We start from the raw sequence: 27,521 nt of genomic DNA, 5'->3' as shown, positions 1-27,521 counted from the left end.
CTTTTACCTTGCTCAAGCTCACTCACTGTCTTTAAAAGAAAAAAAAAGAAAAAAAATCATTAAATAATGCAAATTAAAGCCACAATAAGAAACTACTACCTACCTACCCCAAATAGGTAGAATTAAAAAGACTGACATTACCAAGTGTTTGTGTGGATATGGAGTAACTGGAAGTGAAATTCTCTTACATTAATATGGGGATTAAAACTGGTACAACTGCATTGGAAAAATACTTAGAAGTACTAAATAATGTTAAACATACTTTTGAATTCCATTCCTGGGTATATACTCAACAGACAATGGGTGCTTAAGCCTACCAAAAGATATAAAAGTTATAGTAGTTTTATCCATAATAGCCTCAAACTCAAAATAACCAAAATGTCTATTAACAGTAAAAAGGGTAAATAACTTGGAAAAAATACGAGAAATGAAAAATAGTGAACTACCAATATATGCAACAACATGAACGAATCTGACAGACATAATGTTGAGTGAAATAAATCAGACACAAAGAGCACATGCTGTATAATTCCATATTCATAAATTTCAAATCAAGCCAAACCTATCTTTGGTGATAGAAGTCAAAATGGGATGCTGGAAATGCTCTATATTGTAATATGGGTGGTGGTTAAAAGGAGATATACATGTAAAATTCAAGATCTATACAGTATTTCTATATTTTTACTTTATGTTGGTTACTTCTCAATTTAAAATAAATATTTAAAAAACCCACTGTGGTATTGGCACAGTAATAGATCAATAGAACAGAATATATAATCCAGAAATATACTCATGCATTAAAGAGATTTTGGTTTATAATAAAGGTGACATTCCTTTTCTTTTCTGCCTCTAGTATTGCCATTTGGACATGATTCTTGGCCCTGTGGTAGTGATCTTGAGACCTCAATTGGAATCAACCTACAAAGATAAACAAGCAGGCCAAGGATGGCAGCAAAGAGGATGGAAAGAACCTGAATCTCTTGAGAACATCAATGTACCCCAGAATTAGCCATCTCTGGAAAGCCTAACTTCAGAGTTTCTTGTTATTAGAGATTTTTTAAAATTTTATTTCAGAGAGAGAGAATGCATGCGTGCATGCAAGCAAGCAGGGGAGGGGCAGAGAGGGGGGAGAGAGAGAATCTTAAGCAGGCTCTGTGCTGATGCAGGGCTTGATCTCACAACCCTGAGATAATGACCTGAGCTGAAATCAAGAGTTGGACGCTTAGCCAACTGAGCCACCCAGGTGCCCCTTGTTATTTGAGATTTTTAAAAATTTACTTTTAATTGGGTTTTAAAAACACCTTAATGGAGAATCGGTTAGGAAGCCATTGAAATAATTCATGGGATACCTCCACCTCCCCAGGCCCAGCAGTTTCAGTGCAGCAGCTCCTCAAGGAGTCACAGATTTTCAAAATAAACTGTTGGTAGCTTATTCCCACCATGGGGCTAGAGTCTCTGGAATAAGGGGCACCACTCACCTGTCCGGTCAACATCCTTTTTCATGGGCAGTACAGTATAATCCGGTTGTTCATCTGAGGCCTCAAACATCCACGACTTGGGCTGCAGCATGGATTGGGGCACTTTCTGGGGACTCCCCCTGCCTCTAGCCCAGTCCCCTGACCCGTCTTGGAGCTGAACCTGCTGTAGGTATGGGATCCGGAAAATCCTGTTTTGGTCCAGGCTTAATTTCTTCAGTCTTTAATTAAGGAAAGTGAATACAGAATCACAGCAATAATGATACCTCAGGAGCATTTACCTAGCAACTTTAGGGAAAGAACATGAACTCAGGCTTGGACCCTTACTCCTTGTGTGACCTGGAGCCAGTGATTACCCTCTCTGGACTCAATATCCCTATCTCTAAAATGGGGCTCCAGTGAAGTTTAATTAGACAATGTAAATGGCTCTACACAAAGTAGCATGCAGTAAATGGTAACTGACTCCAAAATAAATTTTCCAGGGATCTAAAGCTTAACCATTTAAATGCCAGAATTTAAAAAATAATAATAAATAAATGCCAGTATTTTCATTATTCAAATAGGTAGAATATAGCCGTTAATTCTTATCTTTCTGATTCTGGTTGTTTTTTTTTTTGTTTTGTTTTGTTTTTTTTCTGTCTCCTCTCTCAGGGGTCAGGACTCTATCTCTGGTAATATCTCTTTTTATCCTCCCTTCTCTTTGCCACTTCTAATCTAGTCACTTGATCAGAAATGTCCTACTGATGCCCCACTTTTATGGCTGAGCTAAAGCTCAGAGGGGAGAAATGGATTATCAGTGACCACACAGCAGAGGTAAGTAGTGGAACTGGGATTTCAACTCAGGCCTTTTGGATTCCAAAGCAGCACTCAGGGTGTGGGCCAGGTTGGCAGTGGTAGGGGGTCCTTCAGAGAGAGGAGTGTGACTTTACCTTCTGAGCCCGGCCAGGCTGGCAAAGCAATTGGGGCTGGAGAGCTTGTTGTCATCCAGCATCAGTGTCTCCAGCACTGGGAACCTCAGGATGTACCTCTTGTTCGTCAGTGACGTTACAGATGCCTCCCTGTAAGTGCAAGGATCCTGGGTAATGAGCAAGGGCAGGGAACAAACTCCACCATCCCCAAGAAGTAGGAATGAGAATAGGAATGGAGATGGAGAACAGGAAATCAATCAAGAGATATAACCACCTTGGGAACCCTCTTTAGTGTCCCACAGAGGTCCCTGTAGAGAGGGACTGGAAGGTGTAATTCCCTCCCCAACTGACCCCTTCCCCAAATCCTACTCACACATACAGTCTTCTGTATGGAGAAAGGTTGTACACATCCACAGATGGACTCAGTGAGACCCGACTGGGGCAGGATGGGGTGCACTAGTAATGCTCATGGAAAATACCAGAGTGAATAAGGCATGCCCAAGTTGGGGAAAACATTCTGAAGAAAGAATACTGCACAAATTTGGGTCAGGTCAGACTCCTGGGTATGCTGTGTCACCCTAAGGATTGGTAACTATGGGATCACCAGAAGACAAACCCCTTGGCATGGACCACAGCTTTGGTCCATGTGGGGTAAGGTAGGCTGGCTGCAGTGAGGCTCTCTTCTAAAGCAACTTAATAAAAAGCACATATCAGTAAGGAGTTGAGAAGTCTCTTTTTAAACTCAAACTTTCTGAGGAGACCCAGAAACACCTGAGAGTGGAATTTAATGGGCTGAGATCCTGAATCACACAGGCAGGGCAGGAAGTCAGGGCATTTTAGGTACTACCATTAATGTGGCCTCGTTTGTGCCTCTAGATGGATAAGACCTATGTAATTCTTTTTTATTTTTTTCCAACTTAAAAAAAAGATTTTATATTTTTAGGTAATCTCTACACCCAATGTGGGGTTCAAACCTATAACCCCAAGATCAAGAGTTCCATGCTCTACCAACTGAACCAACCAGGTGCCCCTTTTTAAGTACACAAACACAGATGACTCAAATCATGTTTTCAGTTCTCCCTCCAACTCCTTCCTCTCCATATACCCAAATTAAACACTCAATACACTCAACAAAGGATGAAAGAAGCCTTTAGTTCATGATAGTTGAAGGTCACAGGTGATTCTTTTCTTCTCCTGAAAAGACCAACTTTCATGCACTAAATTTTTAATCTCTACCTGAGAGCAATTACAGGAGGGTGCACAGCAGCTCTGTTGATTTATAATTAATTGGCCAATCTTTTTCACTCCAGTGAGATGTGAAACAGCTACAAAATAAGCCTTCGAAAAATTCCTCTTACATTCCATAATGAAGGAGGTAGCTCTGTCCTGTCTTTTGTGACAAGTTATCGTGTTTTGCCTTTTAAAAGCTGTACCCTAATTATAACATAGAAAAGCCCAATTTTGTCTCTAATACTGATGTCTTAAAATAGGGGGGCAGTCAGTAGGTGGGTAAGGAGGACAAGAAGCGAGGCTGCAGAGGAAAGTGTCAGGCTCTCCAATGGAGTCCTTCTCATGGCAGTTTTGGTAGAAGAGCTCTTTGAAGTGGCAGGAGTCTATCAGTATGGAGAGGCTGAAGTTTCCAGCTGTTCAGAGTGGTGCTATTTTTATTATACCTTCTCTTGCCAAAAGGAATTTAATACCATTTAAAATACAACAGATTTGACTTAATTTTTTTAGAAGCTAAGAGTATGCCCCAGTGATTGGATTCAGGAATGGGAATTTGTGTGCCATATTAAGGAAGCATGGGAATGGGGACCAGCAGCCCTAGGCTGTGGCTCTGGTGCTGCTGCTGCTGCTGCTTTGCTTGCTGGGTGACTTCTACCTGGTGTCCATCCAGCATCTCTGGTCCTGGTCAGTTCCCCTATCTACATGATGAAAGAGGATTTCTTTTACTTTACATTGTAAGACTTCTGATTAAGCCAAAAATATTGCAGAACAGACTGGACCAAGAGCTGCAGTAAAACAGATGAAATTTAGCAAGTTGTAATGCCCATTAAAATGTCAGATCAGCTCCTATGATACAGAAAACCCACAGTGCAACCCAGGATGAGAGAGACATGGCTTCACAACTCGCTTGTGTAAAAGAGGACTCATGATGTGGCTGCTAAAGATCTGGTGCTCTTTTAGGCATTTTTAGGAAAACAGTGCTTAGAAAAAAAGGAGGTAACCATCCCCCTCTGCCCCGTGCTGGTCAAGCCTGAGAGAGATGACACGTATGGTCCAAGGGGGAAAAGGAACAGGCTTAATGGGAGAGCCAAAGTCTCAGATGTCAATCAAAACATGTAATAGGACAGGCTAATGATGCGAGTAGGTCAGATATCCCCCTAGCTCACCCAGACAGAGATAAAGTGTGATATATCCAGAAATGGAGACACAAATAGTCCAAAATAAATGAGGTATATGGTGAAATGGAAAAAAGTCAAGAGAAAGGATGGAGAAGCAGAGTCAGGTCATGAAAAGCCTTGTGATCAATGTTAATGGAGTTTATCTTTAGAACACTGGGAAGCTGCTGAAGGACTTCAAGTAGAGCAGTGATCGAATCAGATGTGCATTTTAGGAACATCCCTCTGGCTGATGGTAAGGTGGGTGTGTTGGGAGGTGATCAAGAGAAAGAAACATTTGACAGATCCTTAGCTGTATCCCAAGTAGCATGGGCTGTGCTGATTTGCTGCAGTGAGACTGAACAGGAGGACAACAGAAATGGCCAAGTTTGAGAAACATTTAGAAAGTACAATTCACAGCATCTGATGACTGAGTGGATGTGAGGGAGGGAAGAACTCAGGCTGATGCCCACGTTTCTCACTCAGACAACTGCACTGCTGATGGAGAGCAGTGCCCATCACTGAGGCCAGCGACACGGGAGGAGATCTTGGCATGGGCATATGCATGATGACTTTGATATAATAAGTAAAAGATATGGGCTCATAGCTCAGAAGATGGATGTGAAGTAGAGAAATAAAGAAGACTTGGGAGGGATGAAACTATCAAGATTATAAAGATTAATAAAAACAGTGGGTTGAGAGTAGAAAACTGGGGACGATCAACATTTAAGAGGCTGGCAGAAGAAGAGGAATCCAAAGAGCATTTTGAGTGTGGGAAGACAAATGGGAAGAAAATAACAGTAATACTTGTTTGGAGCCTCATAGCTTTCAAAGCACAATTATTTCAATTGATATCCTGATGTAAGTAGGAGTGCATTTATTTTACCCATCTTATAAAGAAATAGAAGGACATAGTGGTGGAGACTTGCCTTACTGTATGCAACAAGGCGTCCCACTGAAAACAACTAAAATGATGAATAAAACATAAAAAGAAAAAGATTCATTTTTTTTTAAATTTTTAAATGTTTGTTTATTCTTTAAGAGAGAGAGAAAGAGAAAGAGATAGACAAAGACAGCATGAAGGGGGAAGGGCAGAGAGAGAGGGAGACATAGAATCTGAAGCAGGCTCCAAGCAGGCTCCAGGCACAGAGCCCGATGCGGGGCTCGAACTCATAAACTGCAAGATCATGACCTGAGCCTGAGCCACCCAGGCGCCCCAAAAGATTCATCATTTAAAAACACATAAGAGATGTGAAGACAGTAAAGTAGTAGTACCAAAATATAAAAGTCGAGACAGAAACCAAGCACAAGAAGCCATGTTTGCCTTGAGGACACTTGCTGATCTTGTCAAAACAGAAGGTGGGGCATGTAATTGGAGACCCCCTACACGAATGTAGGATCCTAAAGAGACATATCCTCAGGAGAGAGGGAACTAGCACTAAACCCATGCCCCTCATCCCACAGCTAGAAGAAAACTGCCTTGGGGTGAAAAGAAAGGAAGGGGGAGGGCAGACTGGTCCTCTTGCAAAATTACAGCCCAAATTTGTATCATCAGAGTGGTTCAGAGAATATCCAGCTAGTTTAGTTTAGTTTAAAATGGTTTCATACTGAGTGTTCCTAGGCACCTGGCCAAAATAAATGGAAAGGTTTACGGTATTGCAGACTAACTCATGTAGGCCAACTATCCCTTGAGTATGAACTAGAAAATCCAGACAAAATATATATATTAAAAACAATTGGGATGTCTGGCTGGCTCAGTTAGTAGAGCATGTGACTCTTGATCTCAGGGTTGTGAGTTCAAGCCCCATGCTGAACATGGAGCCTACTTAAAAAAAACAAAACAAATTTCTTTAAGGCATGTGGGAACTAACAACCTGTGAAAATTTAGGGGGCTCGGATTTGGAAAAAGAAGGAAACTCAAAGGGGATCTTGTAAAATTTGGGGTCTCTTTTTCCCTAGGGCTATCTGCTGACTCCAGAAGTGGCAGAGAGGTTGAGATGCTGAGCAGAGATTCTAACAACTATGCTAGTCTAGAGGCCAAAAATTAGATTCCAGGGTATGCCACAGAAGGGAAGCCCTGATAAACTGCCCCTACCTTAAATTAGGACATTGAAGGACTAAATCCTAGGAGGAAGTGTGAACTAGAAACAGTGTGGTCCTTGCAGAGACTGAAGACTAGCTTCAGATAATTAAGCATGAATTATATATATAAAAAAAGTCTAGAGTTGGTGAGAAAAAAATTATTTGAGTTGCCCAGAGGTCACGGTGTCTCATACAGTTTCCTGATTGTTTACCTTTAAATTAAAACTAATTAGACTTAAATAAAAGTAAAAATTCAGTTTTTCAGTCACAATGATCACATTTCAAGTGCTCAACATGACTAGTGGCTACCATATTGAACAATGCAGATATAGAACACTATCAACACTGCAGAAAATTCTGACAGTCCTAAATTAGGCCTTTCAAGGATTACCAGACAATATCTGCAAATTGGTGTTAATATCTGGGGATATGAAAGGCATGGTGGTCTATCATTCAAAGTAGGGGATTACAAAGGTCAGGTGGAAGAATGGAAATTTAGCCTGTGAATGAACCCAGTGAAGTCATCAACTTACATCGTGGTTATCTCCCCAGTTCCTGAATATATACTTATTTTTTGAATGTATAATTAGAATAGACATACTAAGCAACCAACAGAATAACCACATTTGTTTACTGACCAACAAAGTGAGAGCTATTATATAAGGCAGGGACAGATTGAAGCCTGAGGAATTTTGCTTCTAGAACAGTAAACCTAAAGTTATTCCACATCCCTGAGGTAACTACAGAGATTACTGTCATCACTAAAGACAAGAAAGGTAAAAGGATACTGAGTCTTATGATATTCCTGTTAAACTTGTTTGTCTTACGTAGAAGACAGGTCTTGAAGAATGACTATAGCTTACTGCAGGCTTAATCAAGTGGTGACTCCAATTTTAGCTGCTGTTCCACATGTGGACTCTTCTTACTGTAGCACATCAACACAGCCCCTGGTGCTTGGGATTCAGCTAAGGACCTATCAAATATTGCCTTCTCCTTACCAAACAACAAGAACTACCAGAAACAGTCTGCTTTTGTCTGACTGGGATAACAGTACATCTTTGTCCTCTTCTCCCAGGGCAATATCAACTCTTTATGTTTACCATAATCTATTACATCTACCACCAATCTATTTTGGTATTCCACAAAACATCATGTTGATTGGACCTGATGGGCAGTAAGTTGCAAATACTCTAGATGATTTAGTAAGATGCATGTGTGTCAAAGGATGGAGGGAACCCCCATCTCCAATTCAAGGAACTACTACCTTCATTAATTTTCTTGTTGTCCAGGTATCTGGAACATGTTGGGATATACCTCCAACGTGAAAGACATAATCCTTCACCTTGCACCACCTGTTACTTATGAAAAAGGCACAAAGCTTTGTTGACCTTTTCGGACTTTGGAAGTGATGCATAAAACATCTGTGCCAATCTAACCCTTACTGAGTATCCCATGAGGATGCCAGTTTTGTGTGAGGCTCAGAGCAAAACAAGGCTCTGCAACAGGTCCAACTGCATGAATTGTTTTCTGGGCATTATGTCCTTGGCCAATGGCATTGGGCAATATGACTCAATAGGTCCAACTATGCTCTAAGTGTCTAAGGCAAAAAGGTGTGCTATACAGTACAGGGTTACATCCTGGTTTTCAAGGACAGTTTGAGTTTTCACCTGTTATCCCAAAATAATTAATAGTGTTCCTTTTCCCTCTCAAATATATCCTGGTTTGGATGAGAAGTTACGTGGCCTCTCTATGAATGGAGCCTTTTATAGGTGTCAATTGCAGAATCATTTTTGAGCAAAGTTATGCCGATTCTGTGAACAACTATTTTCCTTTTGAAAAACAGTTTCTGCCTTACTGCCCCATGTTGGTAAAGACTGAACACCTGGTCACAGGAACACTGAGTGGCCATGTGACCTGAGTGGCTCATCATGAACTGAATGTGTCACAGAATTCCCTCATCAAGTGAAGTAATATGTGAGATCTGGCTCAAGCAAGTCTGGAAAAATTGTGTGAATGAATATGGCTTTGGTTCCAATGATGCCTACTCCTGCTGTACTATTACCTCTCCATCAACCCACAACTAAGAGTCTATGAGCAGTTAATGTAGGAGAGAGCCCCCAGCTGGGTTTACAAATGATTGTGCATGACATTCTGACACTAAAGAAAGACTATTGCAGTATTACAACTTTACAGGGGAGTGTCTCTGAAAGACAGGGGAAGAGGAACCCTCCCAAGAGGTAAAACTTAGGGCAATATATCTATTTGCTTGGTTTATGCTGATTCATGGGCAGTGGCTGATGGTTTAGCTGAATAGTCAAAGCTTGGAAAAAATACTGTGAAACTGCTGACAGAGAGGTCTAAGGGGCAATTATGTGAATGGACCTCTCAGAATGGACAGAGAGTTTGAGGATTATTTGTATCCCATGTGAATGTTTCCCAAAGATGATCCACTCAGAGGAGACTCAATGATCAAGTGGACAAGATGACCCATTTCACAAAGTCAGTTGGGTCTCTCTCCTTGGATACCCTAGTACTTGCAAAATGCCCTTAGCACAGGCATGGAGGCTACACACATCCCCTCACCAAAGCAGATCTGGTCATCATCCCTGCTGAGTACCTAAGATGCCAACAGCAGAAGCCAATGTTAAGCCCCTAACATGGTACCATTTCTGAAAGAATTAGCCAGCCATCTAGTGGGAAGATGACTGTGGGCACCTTCCTTCATAAAAGGAGCAGTAATTTGTTTTGTTTACTGGAATAAATACGTACTTTGGACATGGATTTGCATTCCCTGACCAGAATATTCTTCCAGCATCACCATCTGGAGAATTACAGAATGTCTTATTCATTATCCTGGTGCCTCACATACAATTGCTTCTAACCATGGAACACATGTGATAGCAAATGAGTACAATAATGAGTTTGTAAACATGTAATTCACTTTTTTACCATGTACCTCATGATGTAGAAATAGCTGATCTAAAAGGTAAAATAGGTTTTTTTTTTTTTTTAACAACTCATTGATTGCACCAGCTAGGAGACCACCCCCTGTGAAGTGGGCACTCTGACTTACAGGAAGGGGTATCATATAAACCAGCAACCAATAATGATGCTATTTTTTTTTCATAACTAGAACATAGGATCTAGCAATTAATGGAAGGAAATGAGAACAGATCCTCTTACAGTTATCCACTTCCAGAATTGTTGCCTCCATTCCTGCAAGTAGAATCTTAGTTGCCTAGGGAGGAATGCTTTTACAGGGACACAAAGAACAGTTTCTCTTAACTAGAAGCCAAGATTGCTGCTGGCCACTTGGGTTCCTCATTCCACTAAACCAACAGGCAGGAAACAAGGAGTTTACTATATTGGCTGAGTGATTGATACTGATTATCAAAAGTAGGTATGATCGCTGTTATACCATGAGGACAGAATATGATTAGAATACAGGGAGTTACAAGGTGTTCCTCTTGGAAGTGTCCTCTCCATTAGTCAAAGTAAATGGAATTTCTGCAAGATGAAAAGAGTTTTGAAGACAGATGGTGGTGGGGATAGGACAATGATGTGAACATACTTAAGTGAACACCACTGCACATTTGAAAATGGTTAGGATGGTAAATTTTATGTTATGTGTATGTTACCACAATTTTAAAAAGCACTAATAGAAGACTACAACCCAATAAAAAAGCATTAAAAACTCTGATCCTTCAGGAATGAATGTTTGGGATACTACACCAGTTAAAGAGTCCAAACAGCCAAGATGCTGGATAAGGAAGAAGGGGACATTAAATAGGTGATGGAATAAGGATTCATAAATATGTACTATGGCCTCCTGACCAATCAAGAAAAGAACATTATAGCAAATGTGTATATTTTCTTTCTAGCTTGCTGTGTGTGTGCATGTGTGTGTGTGCATGTGTGCGTATGTGCGTGCGTGTGTGTGTGTGTGCATGTGTATAAATTGCTAGTGGTGAATGACTCTGCAGCTTAGTTTTTAGGTTATAAAATATTCAGGTGGTACTGTGACTGCTTTAGAAGACAGAGTAATATCATCAGAGATGGATATGGTGAGTGATGGAACTATGTCTCATCCTTTTAGAGAAGAGGGTAAAAGTCTCCTCACTAAGAGGAAAAAAATTCCTTCATGTAAGCTGAAGGTATACTGTGGTTGCTACTGTTATATGAAAATTAAATTTGGAGAGAAGGAGGAGAGTAGATGTTGGGTTTCCAAGGGGTGGGTGACACCAGTCATCTGCCTATTTGTTCTTAACCTTTATTCCTTTCCTCTGTGTTCTGCTATGTATTGTAAGGGGCCAGAGCCACCCTTAAACTACGCTTCCCAGGTCACCTTCCCAACTGGCTTCCAGTGAGATACTGCCAAGGGAGGGATTGGTGAGACTGGAAGACCAAAACAGGTGGAACAGCAACTATCTTATTTGGTTCCTGACAGCTTGCTGGTAGCAGCAGTACAACAACAGGTGGTTCTAATGGCAGCATCTGTGCTGGCAGAGGTTCCAGCCCTGACTGAGGCAGCACATCTGCAGCAGATCTACAACTATAGCACTTTTACAACTTTTAGACCTAAAAGCCCAGCAGCAAGGATGGGGCGCCTGGGTGGCTCAGTCGGTTAAGTGCCCGACTCCAGATCAGGTCATGTCGGGCTCTGTGCTGACAGCACAGAGCCTGGAGCCTGCTTTGGATTCTGTCTGTCTCTCTCTCTCTCTCTCTCTCTCTCTCTCTCTGCCCCTTCCCCCACTCATATTCTCTCTCTCTCTCAAAAATAAACATTGAAAAAAAAATTAAAGCCCAGCAGCAGGGATAGGCTTGTAGGCCCCAGTCCAGCAGTGTGAACAGCTTCTGATCTCTTGAGTATCAACCTTCTTCCTTTTTGCTCTTTCCATACCCCTCTTCTCCATTGTGCTCTTCCAGCCCTTCCACCACCTATGTAACCAATTCCCTCCATTTATTATTGCTAATATTTAGGTGTAATAAAGGTACTCTGATTGGTTTTTTTCAAGCGTCCTTATCTTTTAGAACTGTACACTGGATTATTTACAGATGAAACCACATGAATCTGCTATATTCATTTATGGCTAGATACATTTGAGATTTTTCTTAAGAATAATCTAAGGTTGGGTGTGGTGGGGATATAGGTGAAACATGATTGGCTATGACCTCAGAACTGTCAGACAATAATTGCTGGGTGATGGGTAAATGGAGGTTCATTTTGCCATTGAGTCTGCTTCTATGTGTGTTTGGAATTTTCCATAATGAAATGCCACCTATTATCTCTCCCCACTAAAAACAATGAACTACTCTCCATTTGCAATACCTCAAGTGGTTTTTATATTCCTGACTGATACATGTCTGGTCATAAAGAAAAACTGGTTAAGATGAAGCCAACACTGAGGGAAAAAAAGATCACACCTGTATCCAGCCATAAGTGAATCCAGCATTCACCTTAGGACTTACAGGTACATGAGCCAATAAATTCCCTTTTTGTTTAAGCTAGTTTGAGTTGATTTCTGTCACTTGCAAACAAAAGGAGCCTAATGAAGTCCCTAATATAATGATCACTATCATTGTCCTAACCCTTTGAGAAACTAACCAACCACTTTCATCTCTGTAATCTCCATCACATCTACCATCATCACAATAAACATTATCACCCTGACTTTCACCTTCACCATCTCTGAATTGGTTAACATCCACTGAATACCTTCTTGTGCAAAAGCACTAGATCATCATCCAGATGCTTCAGATCAAAGATAAGTAAGACAGGGCCTCTGCCCTCACAGTGCTCACAATCTATTTGGGAGACTATATGTATATCATCCATTTATCTATTATACGTATATTTATGTATATTTATGAGGTGTAAGTCACAATAGAATGTACTAAGTTCTAAAGTAAGAAGGAAAACATTAAATTCAACAGATACTTAGAGAAGGGAGGAAGAAGTATGGTCTAAAACAGTCAGGGAAGCCTTCTGGTAAGGAAAGGAGGAGGGCCTGAGCAGACCCTTGGAATACATGCAGAATCTACATAAGAAAAGAACATAATGGCCATAAGCATGGTCTCTAGACCATGCTTAAATTCTGACTCAGCCACTTATTAGCAGTTATTTAACATATCTGTGCCTCAATTTCCTCATCTATAAAAGAGGGATAATAATAGGACACCTATTTCATAGGATTGTTGTGAGGATCAAATGAGTTAATATGTATATGTGCTGAGAACCATGTCTGGCACATAGTAAGCACTATGTATATGGCATTATTACGAACAGAGAAAGGACTGGTACATTCTGGTCAGAAAGCATGGCCTGAACAAAGGTGCAAAATGGTAACATACAAAGCATAGTAGGTTTGTGAAGGGGAAAAGTCTGGCAAGAGCAATGTCCACAATTTACCCATGACCAATCAGAGGCAGGGAAAGGGACTTGTTAGATACCTGAGCGTCTCCTAATAGCAAAGAGGAGTGTGAGGCCACCCATCTGAGGCCTAGTCATTCTTTGGGTCCCTGCTTCCATGACTGTCTTTCTTAGGAACTTCAGTCGGTAGCATTTTCCCTGCTTTGAGCACTTACAGCCTGTCTTTATAGCACTTCTGAGCCGCTCTGGGCTATTTCTTTGCATAACTTGCACCCAAAGGTTCATGAGGGAACACGTGGCATGGACCTTAGAATGTAGAACTTACTGTTCTGTGACAGCCAAATTGAGTGGCAGGGAAGTGAGCCCATTGCCTGTGAGGAGCAGGACACGGAGGTGTGGCAGAATCCCCAGATCACAAATGGCCTCTGCAGTCAGGCTGTTAAAGGAAAGGTCCAGGAACTATGGTACAAAGATAAAAGATGGGAGAGTAGAAGCACTATGCATGACAACGATGCTCATATGTGAGGTGGGAGCTAACTACTTTTTTTTTTTAACCTTCTGGGCAGCCCCATCACTCATAAGGCTAAAACCCTCTTGATTCCCTGGATTAACATTCAAGGCCTATTATAGTCCTTTCCCAGCCTATTTTCTAGCTTTAGCTCCCACTGCAAATCTTGATTTGTCCTGTGGTGCTGACCAAAGTGACATCTTTCCCATTCCCTGCATCATCCCACCTAGAGATAACTGCTTGAGCTTTTCACTCAACCAGGAATGCCCTTTCTCCCATGTGTCTGAATCCAAGCCCCAAAAGGGCAACTCAAAAGCTGCATCCTTATAAAATCTTTCCTAATCCCCCAGCCAGATGGAATCTCTCTCTCCCCTGACGTTAAGTGCTGTATCTAGGGGTACTTCTCACAGTCAACCAGGTATCTGATAGTTGGATACACATCTTAAGAATAGGGATATTGGTACATGGATGTACCTAGCATAGTCCTGGCACACAGTGGTGGACTAGACCATAAACTGTCAGGTCAAGGGCCATGCTCCTCTATTGCTATATCCTTGTAATCTAGCATAGGACCTTGCACATAGTAGGTGCATATAAAAAATCAGCTGAAATGAACTGGCTTATGAGGGCAATGACCCAAACTTTCACCTCATTATCAACCAAGGCCACCTAGACTTATGAAATAATTGGGTCAGGGGCCTGTCGGTAAACTGAGTGTCTATGTGCAAAAACAAAGGCAGTTGGGATAAATGATACCAACTAGTCTTTTTTCTCTCTCTTTTGGGCCTCTCTAGACACTCACTTTAGCACTTATGTATAAATCTGCTTCTTCTCCTCCCCTTCCATCCATACATACCCTTTGAAGCTTAGGGAGGGAGCCAAACCATAAGAGACTCTTAAAACCTGAGAATAAACTGAGGGTTGATGGGGGGTGGGAGGGAGGGGGAAGTGGGTGATGGACACTGAGGAGGGCACCTGTTGGGATGAGCACTGGGTGTTGTATGGAAACCAATTTGACAATAAATTTCATATTAAAAAAATAAATAAAGAAAAAGAAAAAGAAAAATATGGGGGCAATTTCAGCATCTTATCCAGCTGGTGAAGGAACAAGGTCTTTGGTCGACAATGTCAGTGTTACACAGTCAGACATATAAACAACTGACTGTAGGTCACTACCAGAGGAGGACTGGGTTTGGTCTGACTCCACTGTTATAATTATTGTCCCTGTAGACCTGAGTTTGAGTACTGGCCAAATGTGTGATTTGGGCAAATGACTTAACCTGAGCTTCCTTATCTACAAAGTAGAAATAATAATGAGTCCTTGGGGTGCCTGTGTGGCTCAGTCAGTTAAGTGTCCAACTCTTGATTTCAGCTCAGGTCATGATCTCACAGTTCGTGAGTTGGAGCCCGGCATCAGGCTCTGCACTGACAGCGTGGAGCCTGCTTGGGATTCTCTTTCTCCCTTTTTGCCCCCTCCCCTGCTCGCTCGCTCTCTCTCAAATAAACTTTAATAATGAGTCCTTATGAGGAATTATGTGGATAAAACTTTAGCATGAGTTTGCCACATAGTAAGAACTTAGTTAATGTTGGCTGTCATCATTATAACCATCCTTTCATTCAAGAACCTTACACTAAAGGTTGCTTTGTACCAGTCTCTGTCCTCTTTCTGCTAGCTCACAACCTAGTTGGAAAGCTAGATACATACATGTATCTATTAAGTAGCAATGCTGCTGGGATAGAGGTCTGAACACAGGCCAATGGAAGCACACAGGAAGGAATAGTCAGCTCTACCAAAGGATGTAGCAGCTTCACAGAACAGGTGATGCTTGAGTTATCTTCAGAAACTAGTTGGTAGTCACCAAATTGTTGAGGGCAAAAAGACATGCAGTACAGCAAGAAGCATGTACAGAAACCAGGAGGCAAGAGGTAGCCTAGCCTGTTCTGAGAACTGTAAACAGTTTGGGTATGACTAGAGTCTGTGGTGTAACAGAGGGCTTGATAAGACTGGGCAGGCCATGAAAGCTACCAAGCACCAAAGGAGTGCTGAGTTCATGCCGCCCGCCATCAGCAAATTCCAAGTTTTGAGAGTTCACACAAAGGTGTGATTCCACTTGGCAGGGGCAAAGTGAGAAGCTTTCGAGGAAGAAGACTTGGAAAGCTGGCTCGGATAATCACAGTTTGTAAAGGTGGGGAAAATCCTCTCCCTCGTGCCCATATGTGCGCAGTAAATAAGACCTATGGATTCTATCTCCTTAATATCTCTCATTCTTGTTCCCTCCAACTGACTCTTCATGCAGCAACCCTACCTATCATCCACTGGATACTTCAAACTCCTTAGGAAGGCTTCCAAGGCTTCCCACGGTCTCTCTTCTGCCACCTCTCCAGGCTCATCTGTCACTACACTCTACTGTGCTTCACTCTCCATTCCAACCACACTGAGCTGTTTCATCAGTGTTGTAGCTCAGGGGTTGGTAAACTAACGCCTCTGAGCCACACCCATCCTGCTGTCTGTTTTGTAGGGCCTCTGGGCTAAGAATAATTTTTACACTTTTAAATGGTTGAAAAAAGATCAAAGACTAATGTGTGAAAATTATGTGCAATTCAAATTTGAGCATCATAAAGTTTTATTGGAGCACAGCCATGCTCATTTGTTTACATTGTATCTATTGCTGCTTTCCTTTATAACAGAACTAATTATGACAGTTGTGACTAGTTATGACCATACAGAGCACAAACCTTAAAACATTCACTGTCTGGCCTCCTACAGAAAAAGTTTGCTGACCCTTGTCCTAGTTGGTTTGGCTATTCAATATTGGGTCCAAATTTGTTTTCCATAGAATTAAGGCAGCTCAAAGAAATGAATAGCCTTAGAATCACAGGTCACAGAACTTCATAGCTGGCCCAGAATTTATAGAGGGGGGAGTTTAAGTCCCAGAGAAGGGAAGTGAGTTGGCCAAGGAACTATGTCAGAGTAGTGGCAGAATCAAGACAAGAAACAAGGTCTCCTGACTCTCAGGGCAGGGCTCCAACTGAGCCTTTTTCAGACCTGAATGTAGAAAACCAAATCATGGCAAAGTTAAGTTTTTCTAAATTGACTGCTGAAGAATTCTACTCTTCTTGTGGCAGCCTTTCTGGCAAACAAGAACAGAAGATTCCTAACCTCCTGCATCTGCTGAGTCACATCAAGTTTTATTACACTTCAAAGTATTCATTACTGTGAACTGCAAATTCAGGACTTTTGACAGCTTTATGCTTTTTCTTAGAGAGACCTTGCAAATCATAGAGACAGAAACAAATGATTAGCCAAGAGATTTCCTTTTCTCATTTATATTCAGCATCTTGACTTTGGTCTGCTCTCTTATGTAAATAAATTCCCTTGGGTAAGGCTGGGTCTGCTGGATAAATAATCTTTATCAGAAGGTATCAAACTATGAAGTGGGACATCCAAGAATCAATCACGGTGAACCATTAGAGCCAAGCTAGTCAGCTGTGGGGTCTGAGCCTATAGTCATGTCCCCTTCCTATGGCCCACTGGCACTTGAAATAGGGGTTTGAAATAGTGGGTGTGAGGAAGACAAGATGCCTGGCACGATGCATGACACACAGGAACTCAAATGACTACTCTTTTAAAAAGTAAAATAACTCCCAGAATGGAAGGCTATAAGAAGCTTCCAGGTCTGTACGTCACAGAAATGGCTACCCGTTTGGCTAATGGCTATCTCTAACATCTGGAATCTCTTTTCCACTATTTATACTGAAATATTGTATACAATTTTTTTTTTTAACACAGCACAAAATCACACCAGTTGTTATCAATTTACACTCACTCTGTTTTACTGGACTTTTAAGAGCTCTGCTTCCTGGACAATTCTTAGGACCACTCCTATTACAAATCATAGTAAATCACTGCTATCCTCAATATGACTTGAAACCATGGAGAAAAAGTACCATTACATTGAGTATAGCATGTTTTAAGAACACAAGGACATATAATCCATTTTAGGAAGACTGCCATCCCAAGCAGTTAAAACTTTTTAAAACTTTGGCATACAAAGGGCATTAACTCTGAAATATTCACTCTTGTGGAAGGACTCTCTCTCTCTCTTTAGCAAGACTAAGTGAGGCTTTTGTGAAGAGTGGCTGACCCTTCATTAAATAATTTAAGTTATTAACTCTTTGGGGTCAACCCCAAGGTTTATGACATACAGACATTCTGCTGAGATTTGAATCTGAAACACTTCTACTATAAGGCCAACATGTGGGGAAGAGTCTATTATTCAATGAATCAGCCTGGCCAGATGCCCAATCCCACACCTTGCTCCAATTCTGTGGTTCTCTAATCTCCATGCATGCAGTGCCTCTGAGGTAGTGACATAAGCTTTGTTTCTTTGTGGAAAATGGCCCTAAAGTTTTCATGGAAGTTGAAGAGGTGATTAACTTAAAGTATGAGAACATGCATAGAAAATACATCACTACGGGAAACTTAATTTAGGATAACGACAAGAATACAAACAAATTTTACTGTAATTTTGAACCTGAGATTTAGAGAACAGCTATGGATGTACAAATGTCAAGAGTATACTGTAGAGCTCATAGAACTCATGTTTTATTTCACAGTCCCTCTGGGCCTATGAACTAGGCCTTTAGCCTCTTTATCGGAGCCCACTGGAGCCAATCTGGTTCATTCAGACCAGGATGGGTCTCTGGATTCAGTCCATAATGCCTCTAGTTCAGCTGGTCCAATCTGCTATGTCTAGCACTTAACCTCCAAGGCTCTTTAGCTGCCACTGGATCCAGACCTCCCCTCAAACTCTACTTCCAATAGTATTCTATTTAAACTCGTTTTTTTTGCACAGACTCCTTTGACGTGATGTTTGGCATTTATTTTCCCAGACCATGTACAATGGCCATTGGTATGATACAGTGTCACCTATGTATCACTGCTGCCACTACCACTACCCTCATCACCACCACCAACCCTACCACCCTCACCAGAGGACGACTGTCAAGCAAGGGTCTGGCTGTAAAGGCCCAGAGAGCTCCTTCCCAGCAGTTATAATCAGTAGAGACCTCTACACCCATTCCTTACAAGGAAACAGGTGGGCACCAAAAACTCCCTACCTCCAACTTACTTCCAAGAACTTAAAGTCTCCATATTTCACGTAGATGGTTTTGATTCCATTAAGTGCGAGCTCCAGTTCCTTTAAGGCTGGAAATGTATGAAATGCCTCTACAGGAGAAAGAGAAAATCAGCTACTTGTGAAGGACCTTAAGACCTTAAGACAGAGTTAACAGTGGTCATTTACTGGGTTCTCACTGGGTTAGGCCAGGTTTGCGGTCAGGTGCTTTGTACATATGTCCTTTAAATCTCTAACAACACTGAACAATAGGGATTACTACTCTCATTCTACTGCCGAGGAAATCGAAGCTTGGCTAGGCTAAGTGATTTGCTAGAATGGAATCGCTGGGAAATAAAAGGGCCAAGAATTGAATCTAATGTCTTACTCCAAAGCCCACTTAAAAATTGTCTTTGTCATTTCTTATTATAAAAGTAAAACATGCCTACCAAAAAAAGTTTAAAAATACAGAAGAACAAAAGTTCCCTTGAATCTCAACACCCAGAGATAACCATTGAAAGTTTCATGTATAATACTCCAGAATTTTTCTCATGTGTACAGTGAAACACACACACCTTGTTACACAAATAGAATCATACCATACACACTGTGACTTGCTTAACGATATGGCTTAAAGATTGTTCCAGGTCAAAACAGGTAGATCTGCATATGTCTGAATTATGTTCCATATTATAGACATACCTTAATTTATTTAACCATTCCCTTATCAATAGCCTTTAGGCTATCTGAACAAAAAATAAGAACACTTTTCCCTTTCTGTATGAGAATTGGACTTTGGGTTAACTTTCTCGCCCTGTTCCCTGGTAACCTGAAACAAATGGTATGGTAACACAGTTAGGCAATATTATTGTGGTAAAAATGATGCCAGACTGGTAAATCACATATGGACTAGGAGAAACTAGAAATGAACTAACTATAAACATCTGAAGGGGGCATCATAACTTTGGGCTTTGGATGTGTGGTGACTCCCATCATTAGTCATGTCCTTTGCAAGAACTCTAGGAGCCATGTCTATGGAGTATTACAATAGCTATTTGCTCTTGTGGGGAATGAGGCTGCTAATCTAGAGTGGCTCCTACATCTACCCAATGAAGAGTCTTATTCTCTTGGACCTTGGACCTGAGCAGGGGGCTACAGAGAACGGCCCGTGAATGGAGGCACAGACTGCTACATGAACTGCTGTGAGGAGTGCACCGAAGAGCACCAAAGATGCTGTGCTGCTGGGACACTGCATGGAATGACTTAGAGCCTTCTGGTGTCAAGTGGGGTCTATGGTGGTCTTGTGAGTCAGAATGTTCAGTAGAGCCTAAGAAAAAGACTGCTTGGTAGGTATTTCAGGATGTTTCCAATGAACGTCCTTGTACAAGTTTGTTTCTGTAGGATAAATTCCTGAAAGTGAAACTACTTGATTAAAGGCAATGACTACTTTGACACTGCCAAACTGTCTTCCAAAGATGTTGCCCCAATTTATTACACTTCTGCCAGTGAATATGAAAGTATCCATGTCCCCATCAATGCTGGCTGTCATCAATCAGTCCTCATTTTTGCCAATATTTGATAGGCAAAATATAGGATTGTGATGCTGTTAATTATTAGTGAGGTTGAACATCTTTTCATAGGCCCATTGGCCTTTGTATTTCAAGCCCATGTTCCTGATAGACCACCCTGTTTCCTCAAGGGCAGAGACTGTGTCACATGCTTCTTTAAAAACATCCCTCACATTCAACCATTAAAAACTGACCTCACCATATTTTCCCCTAAACTTGACTCTCCTCTAGTGTTCTCTGTCTCAGTGAACCCTTTGGTTCCTTCCTCTTTCCATATGCCCAGTAGCTACCAAATCCTGTTATTTCTACCTCTCCTGAACCTCTCTTGCAATCCTCCTTACCCCAACTGCCTAGCTCAGGCCTCCCCACCCCTCCCCTGGAAAAAATGAAATCGTCTCCCAGATTTTCTGGTCCCTGTCTTCTTATCATTTACTGTCCTCATGGCTACCACTGAGCTTCTCTACTTACAAGCGTTTCAAGGCTCTCTTCTGCCTGCAGGATTAGCAACAACGCAGGGCTCTTGATACTCTAGTCCCTGCCAAGCTTTCTAGAATCCATTTTGCCCTACTCACATGCCTTGCAAACATACAAAGCCTCTGCAGGGTCCTGATCAGGCACTGCTGTCCCACGTCTGCTCCATTGGCCTGAAATACCTTCTGATTCCTGAGGTGCTCCTGTTCATTTTTTAGGTCTCTCTGCTCAATGCCCCCTTCCTCAGAAGTTTCTCCTGACACTCTGGTCTGGGTTGATGTCTTGCTTATATGCTTGCATATTATTTTCTGATTCCCTCTATTACTGCACTTACCATATGCTGCTATAACTGTGTTTGAACCAATTTTTCCCAACAAACTAAGCTCACCAGAACAGAACTGGACCCATTCATTTCTAAAAGCCAAGCACTCACATAGTCCTGACACCCAGCAGGGGTCGCTATGGACTTGCTGACTAAACAAGAAGCCTTTATGCTCCTATAGGAATTCTTATCAGCTTAAAAGCATTTTTATATACCTGTCTCATCTCACCCCACAAGGCATCCTACCTTGGGGAGGAAGAAAGGAAAGGAATTATCTCCATTTACAGGAAGAGAAGCACCAGCTCACAGAGAAACGCTCTGAAGGAGGTAGTGCCAGCTCTAGGTTGAAATCCCAGTCCAGGGGTTCTCCAGAACCCAGCCTATCACACTCCAAAAAATAGATGAGCAGCCAGTCATGGATGGACTGACAGGGAAGTTCTAACACAAGCGACTGGCTGTGCTGGCTAAGATGCAGAAGATAGTTTTCAGGAAAAAAAGCTTACCTAAAGGCAGCAGGTTTTCTGAGGCATTGATGTAAATCACTGAGTGAAAATGCTTGAAGTCCTTTTCCTTAGCCTGTGGGAAAGCATTTCAAAAGAACACAAGATTTGTTCCCTGCCTGGAGGCCTTGCCAAAGCTCCGGAACTGCTATCAGAAGGAGCAAAGACCTACAGGGATAAGCTATATTCTTAGCAAAGAGCACCCACTTGCTGAGGGCCAGAATGACTTTTCTGCTTCTTTTTTTCTATTATGAAATAGTTCAAATGTACAGAAAAGTTTAGAGAATGAAACTCTGAAGACTCCTGTAACCACTATCCCCCTTTAATAAATATGAAGATTTTATGGCCTTTGCTTCAATTTTCCTTAAAGAAATGAAATTCTATAGAGTTGGCCATGCCCTCCCCCCATCCCCATATCCTTCCCCAACTGTATCCTTCTCCTTCTCTCACAGATAACAGCTATCCTAAACTGGTGATTATCATTCTCATACTTGTTTCATACTTGTATTCTACATATATGTACCCATAAACCATATATAGTATTATTTACATGTTTTAAAACACTATGTTATATGCAAATCATACTGTAGGTGTCATTCTGCAACCTGCCTTTTTCACTCAACACTATGTTTTTGAGATTTACTTGTGCTGATACACATAGTTCTTTTGAGATTTATTTTATTTACTTATTTTAATTTTTTTTCAATGTTTATTTATTTTTGAGAGAGACAGAGACAGAATGAGAGTGGGTTAGGTGCAGAGAGAGAGGAAAACACAGAGTCCAAAGCAGGCTCCAGGCTCCGAGCTGTCAGCACATTGCCCGATGTGGGGCTCGAACCCACAAGCTGTGAGATCATGACCTGAGCCGAAGTCGGATGCTCAACCGACTGAGCTACCCAGGTGCCCCATTACTTATTTACTTATTTATTTTAATTTCTGTATAGTATTATACCACCAATTGCTTGTCATATGCCATGGAAGGCCTACAAACCAAAAACATTTGCCATAATTGAAAAAACATTGGCTAATGGGGGCCACAAATGTGGCTCCAGGCTACCTATTAGCCAATTTAAAGAAAGAAACATGATTCATTACATGAGTCACAGTGTGTGTAAGAACAAACCAGCATCTTGGGAGAACCATTACCACTCCTGGCATTGAAACTTGAGAGAAATTTTTTCTGATGGGAACTCAGTGTCACCCCAACAGAATTCTATGACAAATTCAAACCAACTCCCACAATGCTGCTTCCTTTAATTCACCTCACATGGGCCAATGGCTTACAGCAAAAGATTGTATCTAAATGTTGTTTCCACACAGCGAGTCTTTGGCCCTCCCCACCCCCTAGTCCCTAGTCCTCAGGGACTCTGGTGGTACAGTGGACAAACAGCCAGAAGCCACCTCAGGTCTGGCTCATCTCAATATCATCTCTGCTGTCTGGCCCTACCTTGGAGAACTTCAGGCCGCTCACGTTAATGTTGCACAGGTCTGATGGCTTCCTTACACAATAGTGCTTCAGCTGGAACACAGTGCAGAGAGTCAGCTCTCAAGGCCCCAACAAAGTTTAATAATTGGACAAAACAACAAATGACCCCCTGTTGAGAAAGGCGGCGTGGTACAGTGCAAAGAGCATGGGCTTTGGGAGTTGCTCAGAACAGAGCTGCCACCTCAGCCCTTCTACCTCTAAGTTTCCCATCTGCAAGATGGAGATAGTCACACTGACTTTATAGCGTTCTTAGGAGGATCCCTTCATCTCTGTTCCTTCCCTGTCTTTTCTGAGCCCCACTTTTTCTACCTGATTCTTTAAAAAAAAATCTGTATTTCTGGGGCTTTACCAGTCTCACTACATGTATAATAATTTATTATATGTTCGTTTGTTCACTCTTTAATTCACTAAATATCTACTAAGCATTACTTTGAGCCATGTATTGTGCTAAATATATCAATACATTTTCTTCTAATCCTAACTAAACCCTTTGACATAAGTATGATCATTTTCCTTTTTAAATGAGAGAAATAAGGTTAAGAGAGAAAAAATGCCTTGCCTAAGGTCCCACAGGCAGTAAGTGATAGATGATGTGAATCCACTCTGTGCTCTTTTGACTACCATATGTTGCTCCTTATAAGTAAAAAGTTTGAAGACAATCTCAATATTGGAGCTTCTATTTCTGTTTGACCAAACTTCACTCTTTTTTCTGTTAATAATTTTGTTATAGCATCTACTGTGTTTAGGCATGGAATTTAGCATTTTGAATATTCTAATAACAGCATGGAAGCCAAGTAGCAAGTATTTATAAATGTGACACTTATTTTTTACAGATTTATTTTAAGTAATTTCTACACACAACATGGGGCTCGAACTCACGACCCTGAGATCAAGAGTCAGATGCTCTACTGACTGAGCCAGCCAGGCACCCCTAAATGTGACAAATATTTTCAAGGAGAAATTCAAGATGCTACAGGAGACAATAACGGAAGGCCCTAACCTCAGTATGAAAGTGAGGAAATATTTAGTTGAGGAAGTACTATTTCAGGTGAGACCCTAAAGGTAAGTAGGAGTTGGTCCCATGGAAGTGGGTGGCAGGCCTGTGAAAGCTATCAGGGCAAGAAACAGCCAGGTGCTTTTGAGAGGATGAAAAACAAGGCAAGGGAGGCAGCCACTGGATTACCTGGGTCCATACTGACTGTGTAAAGGAGTGTGGATTTTGTTCTACAGTCAGTGGAAAGCTAACAGACTTTTTTTTTTGCAAGAGCTGACAGCAATTTTATAAAAATAGCTTTGTCCACTACACACAGGAAAGACGATGAGAGACCAATACACCAGACATTGTTAATTACCTTCCCTAGAGCTAGTTCTCTACTACTTCCATATTAAAGAATCCCAAAGTTATTCACACTTCTCTGAGTGGATGTGTCCTTAGGCCCAAGCTCCAAGGATAAGTCCTGACTGTCTAATTCAAGCTTGGAGGTCATGTTCCCCTAACTAATGACTGTTGGGACCTATGATATAGGTCTAGCCAATGAAACAGACACTGGCTGCTGGGGGTGGGAGGCCAGTTCTGGGGAGCTCTTTCTTATTTATGAAAATAGACATAAGACAGTGACAATCCTTTTTGTACCTCTGGATGTCATTCTTTATATGTGATGACTGGAGTTGCTGCAGCCATCTTGGGATCATGAAGGCAATCAGCCCAAGAGGACAAGTTAACATGCTAAGGAAATAAGAGCAGAAAGATGAAGGAATCTGGGCCTTTAACACTAAACTCGCCAACCCTGGAATAACAATGCCCCTGGCTTCTTTTATGTGAAATAAAAGCATCCTAGTTGGTTCAAACTAGTTAGGAGGTCATTGAATTAATCTAATAAAAAATGATGGTTGTTCAGATTAGGGTAGAGACAGTGGTGATTAGGAAAATAAAGATTTTAAAACTATTTAATAGAAGTGCCAGGCTTGGTAGTGGTGGGAGTGGGGTGGTAAGGGAGAGGCAAGTGTTGAGCTAACCCCAAGTTACTGGCTTGGTGCCATTACTGAGGCAGTATAGTAAAAAGAAAAGGGGTATGTCTTGGGACTTGGAGTAAGGGGATTGGCACAGCTCAATATGAGGTGCCAGTGGAACATTCAAGTAAAACTATCCAGCAGATAGGTAGGTATCCCATCACTCTGAAAAACACCATATTGCTTCTGCCATATAAAGGAGCAACATGGGTAACAAACCATGTCAATTAATGTGGGAATATATATGTCTTGAGAAACAAAAGGGAAAAGAAGACTACTATAGTAAGTGTTTCTGCCCTTCCTCAGTACTGTTGTTTCAGTCCTCCGCAGCCCCCAGTGAGAAGTGGACATTGTGATGAAGGAAATACCATGGGACTCTGCAAAAAGCTTACACTACCCACTTGAGGTGAGATGCAACCTCAGAGCTTCCTCCTCAAAGCTCTCTTTAAACATCTGATCTGTGTAGAAAGCCACCTGTTGAGAACCATAAGTAGAGCCTGAGAACAGAGTAGAATGCTGGAGAGTTCTTCATAGGGAGTTAGGCAAACTGGAGTAGATATTAATATTGGTTTACAAATTTGTCTTTCTTTGCCAAGCCACCGAGGCATTGCACAGAGCAGATGTGATCTACCTGGCTGGTCTCCAACACAGCCACCCCGGTCTTCTTCATAAAGCCTGCCCCAGGTACTAGGTACTATCTGATCAGCTCCCCTAGACTTCAGTGAGATACTAAACCCAAAGGACAAAGTCTGTGGAGTGTGGAATTTCCCCAGTCCCTCCATTCCTGGAAAACGGGAATCTCCACCGTCTACCAGGTACAGGAATGGGATTTTCAATTTACTGTTCCCCTGACCTACTCCTTTGCCTTTCTAACTCAATTAAATTGAGTTTTTACCTGATATACTATAAAGGCACAGGCTTTGGAGTCAGTAGACCAGAGTTCTCATCCTGAGTAGTTCTAATAATGAGTAGACCAGAGTTCTAATTATTAGCTATGGGACCATGGCCAAGGCATATTATCTCTTGGGGTCTCAGTTTTCCCATCTGCACACTGGCAACAACATAATAGGGACAATAATACCTATATCACAAGGTGGATATAAAGAAAGCTTACATGTAAAGAAAGCTTTGGGTCCCTTCATCATCCTGACTGTACTCAGCCAAGATCACTCTAATAGTTTGGGGTGGGTTGGGGGTAGTTGTACCAGAGTGGAACAGGGCAAGTCCTTGTCTCCCATCAAGACAGTCATCAGCTGATGCTGCCAGCCACTCCAGGATATATTCACTCTCACCAGAAAAGCCTGGTCCAGTATGTGTCCAGGAACATCCTCTTGTTTTTCATGTAGAGACCCTTTCTTCCCCCTGACCTCAAAAGAAACCTTCTTCTGGCTTTCTTGACCTTCAGCTGGTGCCTCAAGCACATTCTTGGGCTTCTTCTTGAGGTTACATTTCCGAGCCACTAACCAGTGTCCTCGGCCTGTTGAGAAGATCAGAAAAATGAGAAGGAGCAAACTCCCCTAAAAGCTACAACTAGTGTGCTTACAGAGTATTTACCTGTAATACCAAAACCAAAAATAGCTCCACATTACCTGATATGCACCAGATACTGTGCTGCTGCTGGTGAGGTGTGTCTGCATACCCACCTCATTTAATTGGCCCCAAACCCCACTGAAAGACATGTTACTGTCCCCGTTTTACAGATGAAAAGGCTAAGACTCAAACAGGTGGAATGACCTCCTCAATTCCTTACTCCACACTTTTGTCTCTAAATGCTAATTTTCCTTTTAAGACCCCAGATCAAGTATCTCCTGTTTTACAAAGCCTTCTCTGACTCTCCTCAGCAGACTTGATTATCCTTTCCTACACTGACTACTCGCCCATCTCTCATCTCTTGGCTAGAGCTAAATGAGTGGAGTCAACTCATCAGGCTCCATTTTGCTGGACTTTACCTTGGATCCCATTATTATAGGGGAAAGGTTGTATTAGGAGCTCAGGATAAGAAGATGACAGTTCTGGGGTGCCTGATGGCTCAGTCAGTTAATGTGTTCAACTCTTGATCTCAGCTTAGGCCCTGATCTCAGGGTTGTGAGTTTAAGCCCTGCATTGGACTCCATGCCAAAAGAAAATGATAGGACAGTTGGCACTTAAAAAAAACTCAATACATTTTACTGTGTTAAGAACTCAAAAATTTGTGTAAGCAAAAAAGAATATGAGGTTTACTAGTAAGTTCACCTAACAAATCATGACAACATTCTAGAATCTGTGCCCTCCTACATCAGTTTTTATTTGTTCCAAGGCATTCATTGCAATCTGTAATTATTTT

The 27,521-nt window shown here is 41.6% G+C and overlaps 1 protein-coding gene across 18 annotated transcripts in view; it reads right to left on the bottom strand.

The window, feature by feature from the left end:
* Positions 1 to 27,521, bottom strand: part of XRRA1 (X-ray radiation resistance associated 1) — a 61,623-nt gene that overhangs the window by 24,223 nt on the left and 9,879 nt on the right. For 6 of the 18 annotated variants that reach the window (XM_023239436.2, XM_006936934.5, XM_006936935.5 and 3 more), the window contains 7 exons: positions 26,491 to 26,675; positions 23,150 to 23,221; positions 21,706 to 21,778; positions 18,857 to 18,954; positions 13,542 to 13,675; positions 2,405 to 2,533; positions 1,479 to 1,696 (listed from right to left, as the gene is read on the bottom strand). In XM_023239436.2, coding sequence (XP_023095204.2) covers positions 1,479 to 1,696; positions 2,405 to 2,533; positions 13,542 to 13,675; positions 18,857 to 18,954; positions 21,706 to 21,778; positions 23,150 to 23,221; positions 26,491 to 26,675 — 909 coding nt within the window. Of the gene's footprint in view, positions 1 to 1,478; positions 1,697 to 2,404; positions 5,771 to 13,541; positions 13,676 to 18,845; positions 18,955 to 21,705; positions 21,779 to 23,149; positions 23,222 to 26,490; positions 26,676 to 27,521 lie in introns of those variants that run through there. The other 12 variants (XM_045038738.1, XM_045038737.1, XM_045038739.1 and 9 more) reach the window with 10 other exon arrangements.

The sequence above is a fragment of the Felis catus genome, chromosome D1 (assembly GCF_018350175.1).
Source record: "Felis catus isolate Fca126 chromosome D1, F.catus_Fca126_mat1.0, whole genome shotgun sequence".
In the NCBI taxonomy this organism is placed as follows: domain Eukaryota; kingdom Metazoa; phylum Chordata; class Mammalia; order Carnivora; family Felidae; genus Felis; species Felis catus.
This window is presented reverse-complemented; position numbering and strand designations above follow the sequence as displayed.